Source organism: Vulpes vulpes, chromosome 7, assembly GCF_048418805.1.
Source record: "Vulpes vulpes isolate BD-2025 chromosome 7, VulVul3, whole genome shotgun sequence".
In the NCBI taxonomy this organism is placed as follows: domain Eukaryota; kingdom Metazoa; phylum Chordata; class Mammalia; order Carnivora; family Canidae; genus Vulpes; species Vulpes vulpes.
This window is the reverse complement of record NC_132786.1, coordinates 22,524,365-22,546,088: the sequence shown is the minus strand read 5'-3', so window position 1 is coordinate 22,546,088 and position 21,724 is coordinate 22,524,365. Positions and strand designations below refer to the sequence as shown.

General features: G+C 55.1%; 1 protein-coding gene across 4 annotated transcripts in view; it reads right to left on the bottom strand.

Moving 5' to 3' along the window:
- Positions 1-662: 662 nt before the first annotated feature.
- DPP6 (dipeptidyl peptidase like 6) overlaps positions 663-21,724 on the bottom strand; it is a 908,079-nt gene continuing 887,017 nt past the window's right edge. For all 4 annotated transcript variants that reach the window (XM_072763227.1, XM_072763225.1, XM_072763226.1 and 1 more), the window contains exons 19-26: positions 19,203-19,272; positions 16,763-16,957; positions 9,319-9,373; positions 7,184-7,295; positions 5,495-5,553; positions 4,754-4,826; positions 4,573-4,646; positions 663-2,546 (exon numbers count right to left, since the gene is read on the bottom strand). In XM_072763227.1, coding sequence (XP_072619328.1) covers positions 2,400-2,546; positions 4,573-4,646; positions 4,754-4,826; positions 5,495-5,553; positions 7,184-7,295; positions 9,319-9,373; positions 16,763-16,957; positions 19,203-19,272 — 785 coding nt within the window. In that variant the 3' untranslated portion in view covers positions 663-2,399. The remainder of the gene's footprint in view (positions 2,547-4,572; positions 4,647-4,753; positions 4,827-5,494; positions 5,554-7,183; positions 7,296-9,318; positions 9,374-16,762; positions 16,958-19,202; positions 19,273-21,724) is intronic.

Genomic DNA, 21,724 nt, shown 5'->3' with positions numbered 1-21,724 from the left:
CATCTCCCACCAGGCTTCCCTGGCTCCCCGGTGATTATCCTAGGAGCTCCCATGGTGTGCTAACAGAGGGGGCTGGGGGAGTCTCTGAAATGCCCGTCTAGCTTCTGTGTGACACTGGGATTTTCACAGCAGCTTCCCGAAGGCAATCAGCTTTCCATGAAATCATCATTCTGGGACTGCCCATTAGAGGTTTCCATTACAGGTGAGGCAGAAGGGAGATGGGTGCATTTTCAGGCCTGTGGGGAGAAAGCCTGCTCCCCACACCTCTGGGATGGCGGCAGCCCAGATCCTAGGAGATGCCGCAGAACAATCCCCACACCTGGACATTTTTCTCAAGTTTTCCAGGGGGCAATGGTTCAGACCCCTCAGAGAGCCAATGTTACCATTACTGTTATGGGATATCTCTGTGTCTTCGCCCTAAAACCCAAAAGACGCAGCCCAAACCCACTTTCTCTGATTGATTTGGGACTTTGATATACTTCATGGGTCCCACCCTTCTTACCATCGATGCCCCGGCCCTGGATACGGCTTGTGTTTGCTGCACATCAGGCTCTGGGGGACGTGCATCTGTCTTGGTGAGGGCTCAGTAGGTATCTTAGCAAAGCTCTGCACACTTTCTAAGGAGGGGTGGTGGAGGGTAAGCAAGAAAAGAGCTATCCGAGTGGTAAAATAATGTTTTATTCCATGGATGAACAAACGCTACCATGCCACATTCTCACTTCCACCCTGCCAGGTCCCGTGGCTGGAGCAGGCTTCCCCCGTCAGACCTAGTTGGCTTTGCATTCGGTCAAGCCCATCGAAACAGCGAAAGCATGATTGCGTAGCATTCAGAGTTGCTCCCGTGGCTCATGCGTTGGTCCTTTCCAGAAATGGCGATGTCTCGCCTGGAGAAATCCTGCACTGGAGACCTTCCAATCACACTAGCTGCAGCTGACATCCAGAACTCATGGAGATGAAACCCGAACCCCCAAACACCAAAAAGCGACACGGACAAATCTTCTCTGCTGACAGGATGTCAAGGACCCCCCAGCAGGACCGGAAGCTGGAGACATCAGTACTGACGTTCAGGTTGTCAACAAGCTCCAAAGGAAACAGCAGTGATGGATGTGTCTCAGACTAGCACTTGTGGAGAGTGCGGGTCAGCCACAGGGGGTCGGCATGCAGGCGGCATGGTGGGGGCTGGTGGACGGCAGCGCCAGTCCTGTCTTTATGTACAAGAAAATGAAATACACACCAGGGGTGGCTGTTCATTGGGCCAGAGGCTGCGCGCAGGAGGTGTTGAGGCCATTTCACCGTCCCCAGGGTGCCAGGCAACCGCATGCACCTGCGTCCCGGGACGACAGGACGCCTGTCCCCTGATCACGCTACAGACTCAGGGATGGAGTCAACTCCTTGTCTTTTTACATTTCTTTAACCAAACGCCATCTGAAAAGCCTCAACAACTTATCAAGTGGGGAGTGGATGGGCTCCAGGACATAGGTAAATCTTGTGAATATAAGCCAAATCCTAATGCAGCTTTGTGGGAAAGACATTTTATTTATGCATTTTCTTGTTTTTCCTTTCTTTTGTTTTTTTTTTTTTTAGTGAATGCTATTAGATGTTTTTTTCCCTTCAGTTTTTTTGAAATTTCTCCACAAAGTCTCAAGACAATCTTGAGGAGAGAGCAGTTAGTTCCTTCTGATCCGTTTCTTTATCCAAACAAGTGCAAAGCCTACACACTGACCAAAGAACACAAAGCCAAAAAGAAACAGAAAAGAAGAAGGAGAAAGCAAGAAAGCAAGAAAGAAGGCAAGCACAGTGAAACAACCCCGTGACCAGAGACAGTGTCAGATAAAAACCATAGAAAAATACGAATTAATTCCATAAGGTTAACCATTAGCATAGCTACAGTAATACTTTGTACAGCCCCTTGAAATGCTGAGTCTCCTAATTACAGAAAGGAGCAAGCTGATCTATGACCAAGTAGTGTTAAAATAATTGTGCTATAGTTGTTTCCATGGTGTGGTTATATCGGACAGGACGGATGCTGCTGATGTGGGCACGCACACTAGTGAGGGTGGGTCTTAACGCTACTGCACGATAGCTTGGGTTTGAGGGCCAATTTCTTCACTGCCGTCCATCCTTTGCTCTGTTCCTTGGGGAGGGGCCGTGGGATGCACCAGTCACTCTGGGGCCAGAAGAGGGTGATGCTGCAGTGGCTCCGGGCGCATGGGAGCCCCCCGTGAGCGATGACGCGTCTCGGCCCGGGAAGGAGCTGTTTTCCGAAGCAAAGCCGCCTTTGGGACGCGAGACACACATGCTATGGAAGTCACACTTCTTGCCCCCGCCCCAGCCAGCCCCTGTGGGCCGGGGAGGCGGGGTCCCGGCTACACACTGTTCCAGGAGGAGCCCCGTGGTGCTCAGTCCTCCTCCTCCTCTTCTTTTGCTGTGGCCATGGGGAGTTTGTCCTGAATCCGGAAGCATTCCACAAAGAAGTTGATGATGGATCGGTACAGGTGCTGGTGGAGGGAGGCACTGTGAAAGTAATGGCTTTCGTCTGGGTAGATCTGTGGGGAAGGCAGGGAAAGTTTACTCACGGGTGGGGTCCCCTGTGGGCCCCGGGGATGCTCGTAAGACGTGAACCCAGCACGGCCAAGGCCCTGCGCACGGCTCCGGGGCAGCCTGCAAAGCGAATTTCCTAAACCACGGCAATGCGGGCGTCAGCACCTTCTTCTCTGGGCTCAGTAAGTTAGAGAACACTTTGTTCGACAGACTGTATAGAGCCTGGATCTGCTGGTTTGGACTGGCAGCATGGATGGACACGCACTAGAGGACCATGGAGGCTCCCGCCCCGGGCTCCAGGGACCAGGATCCCCAAAGACCTGGGAAGAATTCTGTGTTATCTCCACACCCTGCACCCGCGTTTGGCTCACCCTGTAGCCATGGGCGGGTAGCTTCCCCGAGCCCCAGTTTTTCCAGGTGTGTCAAGTGGAGATGATCATCATAATAGAATCCAGCTCATAAAGTTTTGTGAGGTTTCAATGATAGACTCCCTGTGAAGTGTTTAGAATAAGGCCAGGACACGGGGAGGGCTTAAAAGATGGTGGCACACGACCACCACGTGTAAGGACGGATCCTCCTGGCCCCTGGAGGTGCCACACATTTCCACACACAGGTACCTGTGCCGGCAGGGACTCACGACAAGTCTAACTGACTCGGAAGCCCATGTTCTTACCATGATACCAGGCTGCCTCCTGTATTTTGAAGACTGTCTTCCTCTATATCTTTAGAGGATGGCGTTCACCCTTATTTGATTTATCAATGACGGAGCTGTTACTTAGAAAAACATCTACCCCACAAAAGGACACCAGGTAGGATGTATGTCTCTTCCAGTCTAGATCCCCAGGCTCTCTGCCCTTTGCTGGACTTGATCCCTGATCCACATTCACTGAGAATCTGTGAAGACATTTGCTGTGCCTGCAAGCTTGGCACTGGGCTATGGCCCCCTTCCTTGTCTCCGGTGTGGCCTACAATGCACACTGCTCAACATCTTGCTGATGTAGCTTGGTCTATGCCTTGGGGAGGGATCCACATTAGCACATGAAAGTTTGCCTTTTAACCCATGACATGCCTAACACGTAGCTAACAAAACCATGGCAACTGTCGACCATGAGTCAAGGCTTTCAGAAGCAAGCTCAAAGGTGACGTGCTAAGTCCTTCCTTCCCCATTCATCAACGCTCAGGCCAAACTGCCTCCTGGCAGGAGTCTCTCCCAGACTGGCCCAGCCTGCCCGTGACCCTCCAATAGGCCAGGAGCTCAGAGAGAGAAGGTGGGCAGCAGTCAGTGCCAAGGCTGGCCCTGTCAGGGGGACGTGTGCCTATGAAGGAAACCTCCCATTGGTCTCTAGACCCAAAGAGACCATTGGGGTCATGCGTGTTTTGCCAAAGGAACCTGTGGCCGGGGAAGGAAATGGAGGTTGTTTCTAGAAGCGGCATTGTGCATCGCTACAAGGATCCCAGACATGAGGCGCTGGGTCGGTTCCTGATGCCAGTGAAAACAGGGCTGTGAGCTGGTTTCATGAGAAGAGTAGCACTCTAACTGCTGCTCAGCCACAGATGATTCTGGAACATTCTGCCAGAATTTAGTGAATGTGTGGTGCTATCCAGAGGGAGACTAGTGGAGAAGGCTCAGGACTTGCACTTGTAAAGCCCCCAATGCCTCCCAGAGTGCTGCTCTCATCAACACTGGAGCAACAGCCCCCGTCCTCACTGCCAGGTTACACCACCAGCCTCACTGTGGCATTGTGCTGGTCGTGTTGGCCTTACTCGTTGCCTGCAGTGGGTGCCGGGGGTTAGTGGTGGAGTTATAAAGGGGTTTGCACATGGTCGAGCGCAGAACCCGACAACCACCAATTACTAGAGAAAATAAGCCTGTGCTGATTCGTCTGGCCTGATGCACCCCTGCCCGCCTCTACAACTGGAACACAGGTGTGTCTGCAGAACTGGGATGAACTGAATACCAATCAGTTCTTTTTCCATGAAAAGGACATCTCTCTCCAGGCGTGGAGCAGGGGAGATGTGCAAATACTGTACCTGTAAGCTGTAGTTAGCCTTCCCCTTAATTAGTTGTGTAATGAGTTCTGCTGTGTGCTGGAAATGGATTTTTTCTGTCAAAAAAAAAACAAAAAACAAAAAACAAAAAAAGAGGGAAGTACTGGTTAGAGACATTCACACCATCAAGGTGATGCTGTGCATTAACATTGGTGGTCCTTACCATCCGCGGTTGCGTGGATGATCAGAAACTGCTGTTCTTCTAGTGCTGACACTCGATGGGCCACCTTTGTCATCTGCATATGTGGGGACAAGGGGACACAGTTAGGGGGCCTCTCTGCCGTGGGTGAGGTGCACTGGACCCTGACTGAGAAGGTAGCTGGGTGTCCTGGGGACAGTGGCAACAGTCCCCAGGGGGGACTGTCCCCCTCAAGACAACTGGGGGCTTGCCATCGGAGGGAAACACATGGCACGTCCCAGAGCCTCAGCGGCCCCTGCCCCGCAGCCACCGAAGAAACACCCCATGTGACACTGTGCCAAGGCATTTCAATGCTACGATGCCACCTGCTATGACGTGGCAGGTGGCATCAGGGCACTTTCTGTCCCCCAATCAATGGCTTATTTTCCCAAAGTAGAACCAGCCTTGGGGAAGGTGACCAGCAGTCATCCATGCCCAACGACTGTGGGCCCTGGGACAGATCCTCTGTCTATCCCAAGATGTTCCTAACTCCCCTCTTTGTCCCTTAGGTACCAGAAAGGGGCCCCAGATGGGCCCCAGAGAGGCTCTGGTCCCCTCAGCTCACAGCCTGGTGGAAGGTTTTCTCCAAGTGACTTTGGTGGTTGTGGGGGAGAGAGAGGGAGAGGGCAGTGGGGCCAGGGAGGGAGTGTGGGTCCTGGAGCTGGGTCAGGGGGTAGGACCGATGTCATCCAGTTCCCCTGGGGCAGCAGGGGCACCCCAACATACCTCATATGCTCTGTTGTCAAGTCCATGGAGGCCCAAGTACCTCTCAGAAAACGCAGACGCTGGACACAAGCAGAGGAAGGCTGGGTTACCGGTATAGGTCAGTACAGAGCCGCTAGCCACAGGGGGCGCCCCTGGCACAGGGTGGGGGGCTCACTCACAGGACAAACCCCTCAACCTGCAGGTCCTTCCCCAGGTCATCAGACGGCACCAGGGTAACACAAAAATATGCTAGAGCTGGTGGGTGGGCTTTGAGCTGTACAGCGAAACCTCAATCAAGTGAAACAATCTGAAAATCTGAATCCTCAATAAACAAGATTTATCCCTCCTTCCCCCCTGCTTTGTTTCAACATATAGGAAAGGCAACAAATCCTACAAAGCAAGCAGATTTTGTTTTTGTTTTTTCCTTTTTCTTTTTTTAAAGCCAGGCATGTCCCCTTCTAGTCAAAGCCCTGGCTCTAGCTCCAGGTTCTGGGTGAGGACCTGGCGTCTGCCCTGTCAGGGAAGTCAGGAAGGAAGGAGCTCAGAAGGCTTCTGCAAGTGGTAGGGACCTCCTTAATTAAGGGGAAGACACAGTGGAGGATTTCCCTGTCTGGGACTCTGTGACCAATCAAGGTGTAGGCTGGTACATTTATGTGCTTTCAAATCAGGCAAATCTGAAATAGCATGATTGAAAAGATTAAGAAAGTCTCACTGAATTTAAAAAATCTGAACCATGCTACATGTATTCCCATGGGGAAATTAATTTTAAATTATGAACATTTTGAATGAAGAGAGTTCTATAGTCCTGTAAGGACTATCAGTTGAGTTTGCATCAGGGCTCTCTGTAAAAGTCTGTAGGAGCTGGTGGGCTGAGGGCTCCTGGACCCCACGGGGCCCCAGGTGCAGAGATGGGGCACATGGGCATGGGGGGATGTGTGGCCAGGGCCGTGGTACTTGTAGGCCTGCAGCAGGACTTAGCAGACTGGTGGCAAGAAGCCCTCGACCTCTGATCCTATCAGTCAGTCTGTTTTGTGCAGCATAGCTGGGGTCCACAGCCTGGCCTCCCCATAACCTCGACCTGAAAGCCAGTTCTCAGAGCCCACAAGGAACACCTCACCACACGTTTTCAGAAAAGCACAAATGTCACAAAACCATTCACATTTAGAGAAAAAGAGCTAGCCAGCTCCAGGAGAAGGTAGGGAGCCTCCAATCCCAAAACCGTGATGGTAGAGCCATGGTGGGGCCTGGCAGAGGCCCGGTTCCCACGCCTGGGAGGGCTGCCCGTCTGGTCCCTACAGCAAGCCATCCTGACATCCTGGCCCTGGTCGCTGACTCTTGCCCGTTAGGAAGGCAAGGTGCCGGCCAGGTGCCACTTGCACTGCCAGGTCACCACCTGATTTCTGCCAAGCGGCGGCCCCCTCAGCCACTCCACCCCTCCTCACTTAACCCCTACCCGCACACATCGAGGCTCTTCTGGCGCTGTGAGGACCCCAGGCCAGTGTCTAGCTCCTGGTCTCATGGGTCAGGAATGTGACTTGCGGACATTGGTGGTTGGCCGCTTTCATCAGACACGTGACCTGAAACGCTCCCTCCCCTGCCCCAGTGGCTTCCCCTGTGGGGAGGGAGTGCATGGAGCAAGGGCAGCAGGTGGGAACATGGGGCGGGGGTGGGGGAGGCAGGGGGCCCAGCCTGTGGAGTCAAGATCATTACCGTAGAGCTTGAAGTCCGTGATTGGAGAGAGAGCAGAGCCACAGGTGAAAACCTGAGCCTGATTTTCACCCTTTGCTGGGAGGATGTAGGTGCTCAGGTACCCGCCATAATCCTGCAGGAGACAGAAAGCGGTAAGTGGGCACAGCGTCAGTGATGCTGTCAGGAAAGCAGCCTCAGATGTAAGATCAGGGACTCAGCAACCATTTCACGTAGCTTCTGTTGCACAGTAAACACGCCAAGAGGCTAATATCTGCCCAGCTAGGTATTATGGGATGTGCAGCTAATGTGTGAGGGGGAGCCGTGGCAGTGGGCTCTGAATGTATGTGTGCTGGTGTGTGTGTGTGTGTGTGCTGAGGTGTGTGCGTGTTGGGGTGTGCATGTGTGTATGCTGGGCTGTGTGTGTGCTGAGGTGTGTGCACCGGGGTGTGCATGTATGTGTGTCCTGGGGTGTGTGCTGGGCTGTGTGTTGGATGGGACAGTCGAGTGTGGAGATGCCACGCACCCAATGGAGACTGTGCAGCCCACACTGTGCCAGCCTCACTGTAGTGTGCACCCTTTATGACCTGTGTGTTGGTTACATCATAAATGAATTCTGTTCGTCCCACAGAACAGGAGTGTCTTGTCTTAATGAGCCTACAATCAACCTCCTTGGTATTTACTCAAAGGAGCTGAAAACATGTGTACACAGAAACCTGTGCGGGGAGGATGAGATCAGCTTTTCTCATAAATGCCAAAACTTGGAAGTAGGTGAATGTTCACATACACGGTATACAGGGCATGTTATTCAGGGCTGAGAAATAACGAGCTCTCGAGCCCCGAAAGGGACCGTGAGTGCATATGACCAGGTGAAAGAAGTCGAAAAGGCTACAGGTGTGTTTGAGGAGGAGCGAGCACTGGACAGAGGCCCAGGCTGAGGGTAGTTACCTCCCTGGCTGGGCTTGGATGCGTGACAGACGTTGACACCCAATCTTACACCTATAAATGATCCTACTGGTTCCAAGCTCCTCCCGGGCAGTGAGTGGGTCTCCACCGGCATGGACTGGGCACTAGAACTCAGTGCCCATGCCGTGGTCTGTGCCTGAGCCTCGGAGAGAGGCCGCTGGGCCTCCCCTCTGCTGCCTTCCCTCTGGGGAGGGTCCCCAGAGGCCATGCGTGGGATTGCCCCCGGGGCAGTGCCATGTCTCACATGTACCCTGGGCGGGGGTTCCAGAGGCAATGGCATCCAAGTAATCCTAGAGTTACCAGTTCAAGCCTCCACGGGGTCACTGCAGGGCGCCTCTGGAGGACCTAGGCTCTGATGGGTCCCTTGGAGGGAAGCTGGATCTGTGTCTACCCGTCCATGCCTCACTTCCTTCAGATCAAGAGGCCAGGGATCCAGGCTGTCTAAGGATGGGGGCGGGTGTGCCTGGATGGTACAAGGTGGCCCCACGGACCTGACTCGCAGCCCTGGGCCTCCACGATATGAGCTACCACCGGCAGATGTGGACATGGGCCACCCTGCAGAACATGAACCGCCTACTCCCCTCTTTCCATGCCAGTGAACCTGGCAAATTAATGTGGCTGCTGCGCATAGGGATACAGGGAAATTAGGATGCCTGCCCCTGTTTCCTGGGGAGCCACACCTGGCACCAGGGCAGGCTGGCATGTGGCAAGTAACAAAGGGCCTGATCCAGTGCTCTCACAGGACCTGGCTCCGTTTTCTTTCCTTCCAGATAATGTAGACAGTGACTCTGATAAACGAGCAGGTCAGGGCTGCCCGGGTGGCTCAGTGGTTTAGCGCCGCCTTCAGCCCAGGCCCTGACCCTGGAGTCCCAGGATCAAGTCCCACGTCAGGCTCCCTGCATGGAGCCTGCTTCTCCCTCTGCCTGTGTCTCTGCCTCTCTCTCTCTCTCCTCTCTGTGTTTCTCATGAATAAATAAAATCTTAAAAGAAACAAAACAAAAACAAAACGAGCAGATCAGATGAGGGCCCCCCTTGCTGGACTCCCTCAGCATCCAACCTCTCATTTGCAAAAAACTAATGGCTCTCCTGCCATCGGACCAGAGACATTCGGAACAAATGAGATGGGGCCTGGGTGACAGGGCAGGGCAGCGCTCTCAGTCAGAGGTGCTCAGATGAGCTGGGAGCAGGCTCACCTTCCCAAACACGGCCACACGCGCCTTATCAATGTATTGCTCCTTCAGCATCATCCTGCCAAAGAAGAGAGGTAGAGTGAGTGTGCGGCATGGTTGCCCTTTGGCCCAGAGCCATGCTCCACAACCATTCCAAGCAAGAAAACCCCCATTTACATCGAGGGAAATACTGGAATTCAGATATAAATGTTCATTGCTTTTCTTTGTTTAGTGCGCAGGCAGGGCGTCCATGCCGAAAGCCTCCCAGTGCCCTTGCCGTAACTGTCCAGGTCTGTAAAACTCGCCTAGGGAAAGCCAGGAGGGCCAGCGGCAATGCCATTCTGGAGCACAGGCCCTGCTGGGTCCCTACTCTGCAACAGTCGGCCCCTCATGTGGACCATGGTACTCCCAGCCACCCCCGGCTCTGGGAGGGCTGTCCGGGGTCAGCTTGGTTCTGTGCTAAAGGGCTTGGACCAGGTGCTGGCCTCCCACTCCACCTGCCACGTCCCTTGTCTTCAGCTTCCACAGGGGGCAGAGCTGGGGTGGGGACTGGTCCCTGGCTTGTACCTGTTTGGCGGCAGACTCACCCCTGCCTCGTGCTTCCTGCCTCGGACACGGACAACTCGACACCCCAGCTGGCCCTGCTGGGGTCCTGCCTTGCCGTTGTCACCCTTCCTCAGGGGTCGTCCCTTGTTTCCTCACAAAATGACAGCAATCTTTTGGGTTCCTGGCCCCTAATCCAGCAGTGGGAGTCCCGCCACCTGCTGGCAAACGACTGGCTGCTGTCTGGGTCTCTGTGACATATGCACCCCCTGCCAGAGCACCTCCCTGCACAGCCCTGGTCCTTCCATTTCTACTTCTTCATGATTATTCCCTTGTGGCTGTTTTCAGTGTTGTGCTGGCTGGCTGGAGCCCTCATCACTGATAACTACCCTTCCCAGCCTGAGTGGAGTGTAAAAATCTGGGTACCAAGCCCTCAGAGCCAGGTCTTTAAGGACCACCCTCCACCCCCCACCCTTAGGTCCTAGGATGCGGGCCGTCCACCACAATCAGAACAGCTGTTCTATGGCCAACGTCCAAGGTGAGTGGACATAAGTTCCCGGGGGCAAGGGCCCAGCTTGGAGCAACACTGTCCCTGACTCTCCCCAATGGAGGAAAGTAGTAAGAGAACATCCGGGTGGGCCTAGAGGCCACCAGCCCCACAGAGGCAGGAAAGAGAAGAAAGTTGGAATTGACAGATTACGAGAATGTTTTAGCATTTGAACTGAAATACTAGCAGGAATGTGAGCAGGATTTGGGTACAAGGGGGAGATGTTATGAGTAGGTCTGTGGAGAGCTTCTCAAGTGAAAGACAAGCAACATGTCATGTCCAGAACCAAACAATGCAGACAAAGCTGGGGCATGGAGTGGGCCACCAGCTCTGTGCTGAGCAGTATCTACGGAGGTCCTGCATCCCCAACAACTGATCTAACCAGACATTTTGGGGTGGGATGTGCGTGTGTGTGTGTGCAGAACTGCTAAATCCTCAGCTGCTGGGAGCTCCTGCAGGGTTGGGAGTGGTTGTTTCCGCCAAGCAGGACTGTGGGGAGGGGCAGGCACAGGGCATAGGCCTCTGCTGCTGTTGATTTAAACAGATGTTATGGGTCAAACTCCAAAAATCATGGTCAAGTCCTAACCCCTAAAGCCTCAGAATGTGACCGTATTTGGAAATAAGGTCATCAGATGTAAGTAGTTAAGATGAGGTTAGACCTAATGCCCTTCATCCAGGGTAACTGGCATCCTTAGAGGGGAAGAGACTCAGAGACCTAGGAGGAGCCCCATGTTAAGAAGGAAGATTGTAGCCATGAGTGTAGCCATGAGTCTGCAAGCCAAGGGTCCCCACAGGTTGCTGGGACACCCAGTAGCTGCAAGAGGTAAGGAAGGAATATCCCGTACAGATTTCAGAGGGGGCAAGGCCCTGCCCACACTTTGACTTTGGTGTCCCAGCTCCAGGAAACTAATAGAACACTTTAATAAATTTGCTTTTTGGAAAAAAAAAAAAAAAAAACACGTTGTGCAGGTGTCACAGGATAACCTGGCCAGCTTCAAATCACACCTGCCAGGAGTGTGATGTGGAGGTGCACATGCGTGCATGGACACACACACACACCATGTTCCTGGTCTCCAGAGCTTTGTGGGTATTCCCACCTATCTGGAACCAGTGCAGACATATCTCCAAGTTCCTCAACTGTCTCCTCGTGCCCCAAACCCCTGATATGCAGAAGCACGTTTGGGAACATCTGGTGGGTTGGTCTGGCTCAGTCAGCTATCTTCACAACTGATCCCCTGGATCCCATGAGGATCCTGCCCTAGGTCCTGATGTCCAGATCGCACTTGCTCCGATCCATGTGGCCGTGTGTGGGGACCATGGAGCGTGGTGTGAGCCAAGTGAACCACAAAGGTCTCCATTCCAACTTGTAAAATACCTTGGATTTCCATTCTCAGCCCTCCTTCCAAGTGTGAGGGTGGCTCTGGGTCTTTGGCAACCCCTTCATCTAATTACCTGGTGACTCACTTCCTGATCTAAATGCCAGAAATCTTGGTAATGACCCTCATTTCAAAAGTACTCTGGAGTCTTCCAGGGGTGGTTGTTTTTTCCAAATCAAATTATTTTTATTATCTCGTAGCTGTATTTTCACCAATGAACCAAGCAAATATGATGTTTTTTGTTTTTTGTTTTTTTCCTGGTGGACAGTGAAATCCCAAGACCAAGGAGACCTGATTTCATATGTAAGGAGCACTTTTCATTACTGGGATGGTCTGAGGTCTAGCTGGTGCAGAAGCAGAATCCATCAGGGTGTCTTTACAGAGCCTGCCTTGAGTTCGCACTAGGCTGGTGTGCAGAGGCGCTGGCATGCCAGGGCTCCAGCTCTCAAGAAGTGCCATCTACTATGGGAGATGGGCTAACAGGGTGACATGTGGCAGCACTAATGACATGGCATGATGGGATGTGTGCCCGTTGGGTGGTGATGCAGCCGAGCACACAAGCAATGAAACCCGAGGAGAAGCCATGAGCTGGTCAGAGCGAGTGAGAACTGCGTGCACAGGAGGTTAAGGGAACACCTCCCGGGTGGCGGCCCAGGGTCCTGGATAAGCAGGGCTGTGTGTGGGGACATGTGGAATTTCAGGCAGGGGGACAGGGCACAAGCTTGTGCACCTCGTGGCCTCCCTTCTCCCTTGAGAGAACCTGCCCTGACCAGTGATCACAAGTTCTGACCTCCCCGCAGGGTCTGCGGCATCCCAAGTTGTGCTCCCGGCCACTGAGCACAGCAGCGGCCCTACAGCTGGGCCTCCACTGCCTGCATGGGATCCTCCGCTGTCTCTCTCTCAGACCCCAGCACCCCGTCCCCACCCTCTGCCCTGTGTCCTCCATCCTCACCCTTCCACTGCAGTGTCAGAGTCCACTGCAGCCACCAGGGCCTGCCTCCTGCCCGGGCCTCCGTCACAGACAACCCCCACCGAAACCTTGTGCTATGCCCACCCCGGCACCCACCTTGGGGATCCAAGCTGACACAGGTGCCACGGCCCGTTCCGAGCAGGGGAAGCTCAGAGCCTCACAGAGGCTTGATTTGGGAAGAAAAAGGAGCCAACGGGGGTGGGAGGAGAAACACGGCCAGGGCCTTTGTCGTGCTCTGTGGGATGGGTGGACACGTCACTGTGACGGGTCTGAGCTCTGCACAGCTCACCCCTCGCTGGCTCCGGCTCTGAGGCAGAGCCCCATGCCCCCCTCCATGGTCATTCACCTGCCGAGTCCTGATGCGCCCTCTCCCCGAGGCCGTGCTCCTGCCTGGTCGGCCGGGACTGTGCCCCTGTTCTGGAGTCCAGCCTTGACCCTCTCGGGCCTGCAGCTTCCCCACTGCAGGCCTGGGGCAGCTGTCCCACCGGGCAGCCTCGAGGCCACACCCACGTAGCCTCCAGGCCAGGACCAGTCTCCCCACCCTCCTCCTTCTTTGTCATTGTGTGGGCTGCCTCCTCTCTGCATCCCCTCCACTCACTGTCCACAGGCTGCACTGCACTCAGTGCCCCCGGGGATGAGTAGTATGAACAGTGACAACGGCTCCCCTGTCCTCTGGCTTCTGGTGTGTTCGGCCCACAGGGAGTGCCAGCAGGAGGGAGCAGTGGTCAGGGCACTGGTCCTGGCTCCCTCCCTGCACGGCTCCTGTCAGGTGCTCCCTCCTCGTGGCCAAGGTCTCTTCTGGGGTCTGTCGTGGCTCCTGCTCCTGTCTGGCTGGCCTAGGACACCTCACCATTCCTCGGATCTCCCTAACCCCACCCACGCCCCTGCAAATGCTCACTGTTCTTCACCTCTGTTCTAACTACTCAGTTTGTCAGGCCACTGACCCATCAAACTTGCTACATGCTACCAGAATTCCAGTTCTGAAAAATAAAGTTCACCCTGCCACCGCCTTGCTTAAAAAGTCTTTTGCAGAACTCTGCTGCGTACGTGGCAAGTTCGGATTCCTTAGGATGCTGTGGGCAGCATCTTGCCATCTAGCCCTATCCCACCTCCCCACGCACCTGCCCCCTCCCCTGCCCCCCCACCTCCCCATGTACCTGCCTCTCCTCCACCCCCCACCTCCCCATGCACCTGTCCCTCCTCCATCCCCCCACCTCCCTATGCACCTGTCCCTCCTCCATCCCCCTCACCTCCCTATACACCTGTCCCTCCTCTGCCCGCCCCACCTCCCCATGCATCTGCCTCCTCCTCTGCCCTCTCACACTGTGGTCCCCTGGTGCTCAGTGAGCCCTGAACAGTGGTGCCTTTGCATTCCCTCAAGCCCTTACTCACAATATCCTCCCTGCTTTGAATTTGCATCTCCTGTTTTCTGCCTGACAGATCCCTGTTAATCCTTTGAAGTCTTGCCCAAAGGTCACCTCCTCCCAGAAGCCCTTCAGGCAGGGTTGTTTGCCTCTGTAGCTTATGCTCCAAGTGAGTGTGGCTCCACCCTGTACCCAAACACCTCTTCCCTTACACAGTGGCTGGGCTGGGGAGGGGGTTTGCTCATGTCAGCTACACATCAGGAGCTGACCCAGAGGGCTCCAGGACAATCACAAAGAGGGCCGGGGACCTTGGGGGCATTAGCATGGTGGGCCAGCCTCATGGTTTCTTAGACATCTGATAAAACAGGGCCATTTCTTTCTGAAATGAAAATACAGAGCCAGACCCTAATAAAGCTTGGTAGAGCTCTGTGTGGCTGGAATGGTTTGGGCCTCAGCTCCTCGCCTGTCTTGAGATGGCTGTAAGGTTTTCGAAGGCTTCCAGAGTCTTGTGCTTGTGAGCCTCGGTGGCCTAACGGTGGACATTACTCACTGTCTTACCGGGACAGGTTCTGCCTTGTTTTTTGAACAGATGGCAAGATCAATTCCTTATTTTTAGAAAACATCATGAGTGTGAAACAGCCTTTTGCTCTCTCTCGTTCCTGTGCTCGGAGGGGAGCGGCTAGACACAGCCAAGCACCTGCAGGGGTGTGTGTTTCGGGTGTGCCTGAAGGACACGGCGTCCTTCTGCCTGGGGCCTCTGGGGTGAGAGGCTCTGTGCCCCATGCCCCACGCTCCATGGGGGAGTAAGACCAGGGTGGGCAAGGGGGACACTGAGGGAGGAAGGCTTTGCTGCTGTCTTGCAACACAAGCCCCCATGTGGATACTGATCGAAGTCCCACTCCTACTTCCAAGTCCAGCCAGGACCCCTGCCCCTTTTAGGGAACACCACTAGCTGAGGACCCCTGCCACGTCCTCCCCCTTCTGCACAGAGCCCCAGGGGCCCTAACTGTCCACCTTTCTTTCCCTGCTCCACTGGTCCAGGGGGACCTCCTAGGTCTCAGGGTGACAGCCCACACCTCTCTGGCCAGTCATGGGTTCTAGGTCCAGGATTGGTCAGGGGCATGTAAGGAGAGGTTTGGTGGGTGCTTCTGGGGAGGCTCCTCCCTTCCCTTCTGGAAGTTTCTGGAAGTGGCTCCTTCCCCAACCTGCTGGAGGGGATGAATGAAGAAGCATGAACTGAGGTACTCCTGGCAGCCATCCCATGAACATGAGGAGAATCAGCTCTGGATGAGGCCATTACATTTGGCTGAGCAGAGAGATGGAGAGAACCTGGGCCTTGGGTGGCATTACTGGCTCTCTGGCTCAATGAACCCCAATGCCCACCATCACTCTGGAACTTCCAGGGCCAATACAGCTCCTTATATTTAAAGCATGTTTGACTTCGTCTGCCTTCGTGTGAACTTCCAGGCAAAAGCATCCTAGCAGGTGTACCTTCCCGGACCATGGGTCCTCAGAAGGTTCTCCTCCTTCGTACTTTGTAACACGCACAGGGCCCTGGGCATGTCGCCTCATCTCTGCTCCATCAGCGCACGATGCCCTTGAGCAGAGAGGGCCATTCATCCACTCACTCATCATCTCATCCAGTTGAAAATTATTTAACTGAGCACCTACCAGAAGCCACCAATCTTTCCAAAAACAAGAGAGAAACGTCACAAGACAGTGAAGTGAAAGGTGTCAAGCCTGCAAGGCACACAAGCCATGGGAATGGGTGGGATGGGACACCACGCTTCCTTGCAGCCCTTCAGGAGACACGTATTTAGCACCTGCACACTGTGCTCTACTGTCTCCGGGGACCCAGGGGCCGGTGTCCCTCACCTCTACTGCCTGGGAAGCTAACTGTCCTTACTTGGGTCCCGTTCCCCTTCCTGTCATTCCTTGGGGCGGGAGTCTGCAGATTTGGATGAGCTTCTCTGCAGCATCTATCTCTCCATGGCTGTCATGCTGACGCTGCCGTCCACCACACCGGCAGACCGTGAAAACCACTGCCACCTGTTGAGCACGAGCGCTGGAACAGGCTCCGGCCTGGAACAGGCTCTTGATGTCTTTTTTACCAGGGCGACTATAAAACTCCAGTAATTTGGAGCATCTGTCCCTTGGTGCTCAGCCTCTATCTGCTCGGTACTGGTCTCTGACTGACGAAGATGTGGAACGAGACAAAAATGGGCCGAGTAGGGCTTCCTGACTGGCCCCCTCGATGCGTCAGGGATCGTGTCGTCAGAAACGCAGCGCCTCATCATCTGGCTCCGTCCCCACCCATATTGTCCACCCCCCTTCCTGTCTTCCCTCCCTCCCTGCCCTCTGTGAGGAATGGCCAAGACGTGTGTGGACGCCAGCCCAGGTCTGTGACCACAGCACGGGGAGCCAGGCAAGTCCCTGTCATGGGCCCGGCACCATGTTGTCATCCACTAGACACATAGGCTACCTGCCCTGGCAACTAGCGCAGGAGTCTCGGGGGGAACAGGGAACGTTACTTGGAGTCCCCTCGAAACCTGCTCAGAATCGCCCGTAGAGTTTTGTTAGTGTGAGCGGTTGCGTGAGAAGCGTGCACACCCGTGAGGGGCTGTCACCCCCACTGCCTCTCCCACTGGCGCCCCGTGGGGGTCCTCACCGCACGGCCTCCATCTGGTCTTTCTCCTCCAGGGAGCCCAGCCTCCGCCCCACCTCATGCAGGAGCTTGGTTCCTTGGAAGCCGCTGCCGCGGCCGTCACACTTCACCACCACGGCTCCGTGGCTGCTCACCATCACCGTCTCCCAGGTCACCTCGAACTTCTCGGCCACGCTCTGGCTCCCAGGGGTGCCGTCCCTGGAAGAGAGCCCGAGGCCTCAGCATGCTGTGCGGTGCTGGCCGCTCCGACAGACGCCGGGCCCCGATGACGCCGGGGGTCCCGGCTCCCCGATCACGGCTCCCAGCCTGACTCCGGCCGCGGTGCGGCATGGATGCCGCCGAAATCGGCCAGTGCCGCAGACTGGCCGTCCCGCGTGGAGGCTCGGGCCTGCGCGTGCACCGGCACGCTGACGGGTGAAGGTGAAGATGGTAGTAGAGTCCTGCTCCTTTCCGTGGGACAGGACGGGCACGGAAGGCCAGCCCCTCACCCAGCAACTGCAACAGATGGCCAGGCCCCATGCTGAGAGCCAGCCAACTGAAGACGACCGGGCCGGTCCTTTCTTCAGGGAGGTGATGGCTCCCACTGCCACCGCCATCTTGGCTTTCTGCTGGGGACCGCAGGCATGCAGGCAGGGGGTGTGTGGTGTGTGTGAGAGAGACATGTGTGAGGTGTGTGTGTGTGTGTGTGTGAGGAGTATGTATGCAGGGGTGTGTGAGGGAGGTTTGTGTGAGGCATGTGAGGTATGTGTGTGTGAGAAGTGTGGATGCAGGAGTGTGTGTATGTGTGAGTAGTGTATGTATGAGGGGTGTGTGAGGTGTATGTATGCACAGGCGTGCCAGGGGTGTGTGTGGGGTGGGTGTATGTGAGGACTGTGAGCGATGGGTATGTGAAGTGTGTGTGTGAGAGGTGTGTGCATGTGAGGGGCATGTATGTGTGAAGAATATGTAAGGGGTGTATATGAGGGTGTGAGGGGTGTGTGTGAGTGGTGATGGGTATGTGAGGTACGTGTGGATTGTATGTATGAGGTGTGTCTCTGAGGGGTATGTGTATGAGGTGTGTATGTGAGGGGTATGTGAGGAATGTGTGTGTGAGGGTGTGTATGTGTGAGGAATGTGTGTGTGAGTGACATACATGACTGTGTGAGGGGTGTGTGTGGGAGGGGTGTGTGTATGTGAGGGAAGTGTGTGTGAGGGGTATGTGATGAATGTGTGTGTGAGGGTGTGTATGCTGTGTAAGGGGTGTGTGTACAAGTGGTATGTGAGGTGTGTATGTGAGGGGTATGTGATGAATGTGTGTGCGAGGGGTGTGTATGAGGGGTGTGTGAGGGGCTGTGTGTGACACACGTGTGTGGTCGTTGGCAAAGTGCCAAGCCTGTCCAAACAGTATGGAAAGTGGGCTAATTGCAAAATCGAATCAGATATTGGAATCTACACCAGGGCGTCTCCATAATGAAGCCCTCCCGTCGCTGAGGGACCAGGTCCCCAGGACAGGAGCCGGGCAACAGGAGAAGGTTCATCAGGTCATTTGACACTGATGCAGGTGGGTGATTTCATGGTGTCCCTAAAACAACCCCAGCACAGGCCTCTGCTCCACTTGGACCTCTTTCAAGTGAACATGAGGGGCGGCTCCCAGGGGGGCAGTGACAGAGCCTAGTATTCTCATGCTCCACGGCCATGAAAGAGCACACGTGGAGGTGAAGAGAGCACGTGTGAAACACCTGGCTGGCGTCTGCCTTTGAAATCACTTCTGTGTGCCCATGTTAACACTTGTCTAACCCTCAGGGTGGGCAGTTCTCATCTCGCGCACTGCCCAGTGAGGGCAGGCTCTCCCGTCAGGATGACCCCTTCCGAGGTGGTGACAGAGCTCTGAACACTTGATCTCATGATCTCAATTGAGGGCTCCTTGAGTAACACACGAAATGTCTGAACTGACCCTTGATTGGCAAAGGAACCGTGTTCAAGGCCGTTTCACAGTGGCTGAAGCTGCCGAGGCCCCGGCAGGTCTGGTGTGAGCGGGGAGCCTGCTGGGGAGCCGGGCCCGTGCCCCGCCGTGCCTGCCTCTGCCACTGGAGCGGCCTGCGCCCTGGGGGAACTGAGCGCCCCCCTCATGCAAGCGGCCACCTGACTCTCCAGACCAGCTTGTCCGTCTGTTTCTGAGCCTGTTTGCAGCCTGGGTAGCGCCCCCTGGCCCCCCAAAGCCCGTCCCCCCGAAGCCCAGCTCCAGGCCCCACAGTAGAGGTAGGCTGGGGCAGGGGCGCCAGCTCCGTTCACGGCCTGCTACCTGCTGGCCACCTAACCTGGCTTCACTCTTACTTTGCAACCTCAGGTCTCATGCTTGTCTTTTTCTTAAGAGTCTGGATGTTCGTATCTGGTGGGGTCACCAAGTCCCCAGGCCAGCAACACCCTCCCCCAGCCCGAGCAAGAAAGAGGCATCGATACTCACACCACCAGGAGCAGGGGGTAGTGGGCAGTGTCGGTGAAGGTTGCTGGCTTGAGGATCTGAACGGGCAAGTCTAGGTAGAAGCAGAACACGGGCAGCACGTTAGAGGGGCCCACGGAGCAGGAAGGCAGGGGCGATGGCCGAGGTGCCCCAGTGGTCAGGGGTGCTCCTGCATGCCTGGGAGAAGGACACTGTGGAGGAGGCTCCGGGGGTCCACCTGCCCCCCGGAGCTGGCCCCGATGATGACCTCAGTGACTCTGGCCGGCTGAGTGCCCTCAGGCAAATCGCTCAGCCATTTTGGGGCCTTGTTTTTCCATCTGAGGCGCAAATTTAATCTTGCAGAGTGGGCTGAAACTTTTCCTTTTTTGCAGGGAAACCTGGAACGCCGAGAACACTTGTTAAGGGCCGAAATCCAGGCGGGGAGAAATGAAATCCCAAGGGCGCCATTGCGTCTCTGCCAGCAGCACTGCTGCAACATGCAGTTAAGTGGGAACAGGCATCAGGGGGTCACGGGGATGGGGTGAGCTAAGGGGGCGGACCGCAGCCATGAGGGACAGGCTGAGAGCGGGGTGGGCGCCCCATGTCTGCAGGCTGGTGCTGGCATCCCACTGCCTGCAGGGCCACAGCTACAGACAGCTGGGGGGAAACGGGGCTGCTGTGCCAGCTCCTTCAGATCTTGCCCGGGCAGCATGGGACCCAGGCTGGGAGGCAGGGGCTTCCCTCACCAGTTCCTTCTGTCCCTCGCCGCCTAAAGCAAACCTTCCTGCCCACGTTAGAAAAAATTGTTTATTGATGGTAACTACTACCCAGATTAGCAATTAAATTGGAATTAGTAGCTTTTTCAGTACGATTACTATAGATACGTCCCAGGCTGGGGTGCTAGGCTCCGCAGCCGGCCGACCAGGCTCTCATTACTGATTCTGGGTGAATGTTAATGGCTTGCAAATTGAATCAATGGCCCAGGGACCAGCAGAACGGCAGGCGTCCGGCTCTATCACTGCGTTATCCATAAAACATGGTCAGGGCTGCTCTCTGCCGCTGATAAGCCCACGGCAGTGCGGCAGTGCGTGGCCACAACTGGCTGCATACAGGGCAGGGGGCCCTTCCTAAAGACGGATGCTTCCCTACGGAAAGCCTTAGCCTCCAGTGACTTTACTTATTTTTTTTTAAGATTTTATTATTTTTTCATGAGAGATACACAGAGAGAGGCAGAGACTTAGGTAGAGGGAGAAGCAGGCTCCCTGTGGGGAGCCCGGTGTGGGTCTCCGTCCCAGGACCCAGGGATCACGCCCTGAGCCGAAGACAGCCGCTCAACCACTGAGCCACCTGTCCAGCCTCCGGTGGCTTTAAATGAAACAACAGAACATAACAGGATGGGTCGGTGGGGCCACATGTTTGGGATTTTTGGTGGCCCCCAAGGTGGTGAGATGTTCAGGGGCCCAGTCCCCACACACACCTGCTCTCCCAGCACCTGCATTCCCACCCACCTACCAAGGAAGCCTCAGACTGGAAGGAAACCTCACATGGCAAGGGTGGGAGAGGTTTTTTTTTTTTTTTAGGGTGGGAGAGTTATTTGTTTCTAAAGGTCTTTTCCTGCATTTTACACCACTCCTCTGTGGGAGAACCCCCTGAAGTGCCCAGAGTAGCTCTCTTCGCTATTAGAGCTGGGATTCCCGCCAGCTTTGTGTGTTCTCATGCTCTGCCTAGACTTATGACCTTCCTGCCCCTCATGTTCAGCTCTACAATTTCCCCCGAGCACTGATGGCCGGCATCTGTGGGTGCCCTAGTTTCTCTATGTCTTTTTAATTTACTGCTTCTTTTCAATTTACAGCTTCTCTCCCTCTCGTGAATCAGCATGCCTGAGCTCTGCCTGCTGGACTTGCAGCTCCCTGGACGTCCACACCTGCCCGTCGTTCCAGGGCTGAGTGTGTCCTGTGGAATCTGGTGCATCTCATGGAGATCTAGGAGAAAGGATGGTGGGAATGACCCCTGGATCTGTGGGAAGAGACGCCCCGCCCCCCATGGCCCTAACCACATTTCTTGGCCAGGACACATCACTGCAGACCCCATTTGTGGTTTGCCTATTTGTTTCTTCTCCCGCCCCTAGACTCTTCCTTACTCATCTCCTTCATTGTCTTCCTCATTGGAGAGATCACCCTTGGGGTATTTTAAAAGAGAAAGCCTCCACGCCCGAGGGCAGAGGACAGGGATTTGTACTCCATATTTCTTGACTTTCAGAGGTGAATATGTAACCCTACCTGCATCTCTAGGAATGTGTAGACTAGTTCTAACATAGTGTGACTCCATAGGGCTCAATAATAGGATCAGGGTGTTCTGGCAAGTGGCCTATGGATGGACCGAAGGTTCTTCCCAGTGAGGGGTCCCTCTGTGTCCACGACATGCCAGGACTCTCCCCCAGGTTGTGAGTCCAGGTCAGTCTCCTGACTCACCCCCCAGTGAGCACTGGCTCATGCTGCTCCCAGCCCTGGACTGCACTCTGTCCTCCTGCCTGCCAACCTAAAGCC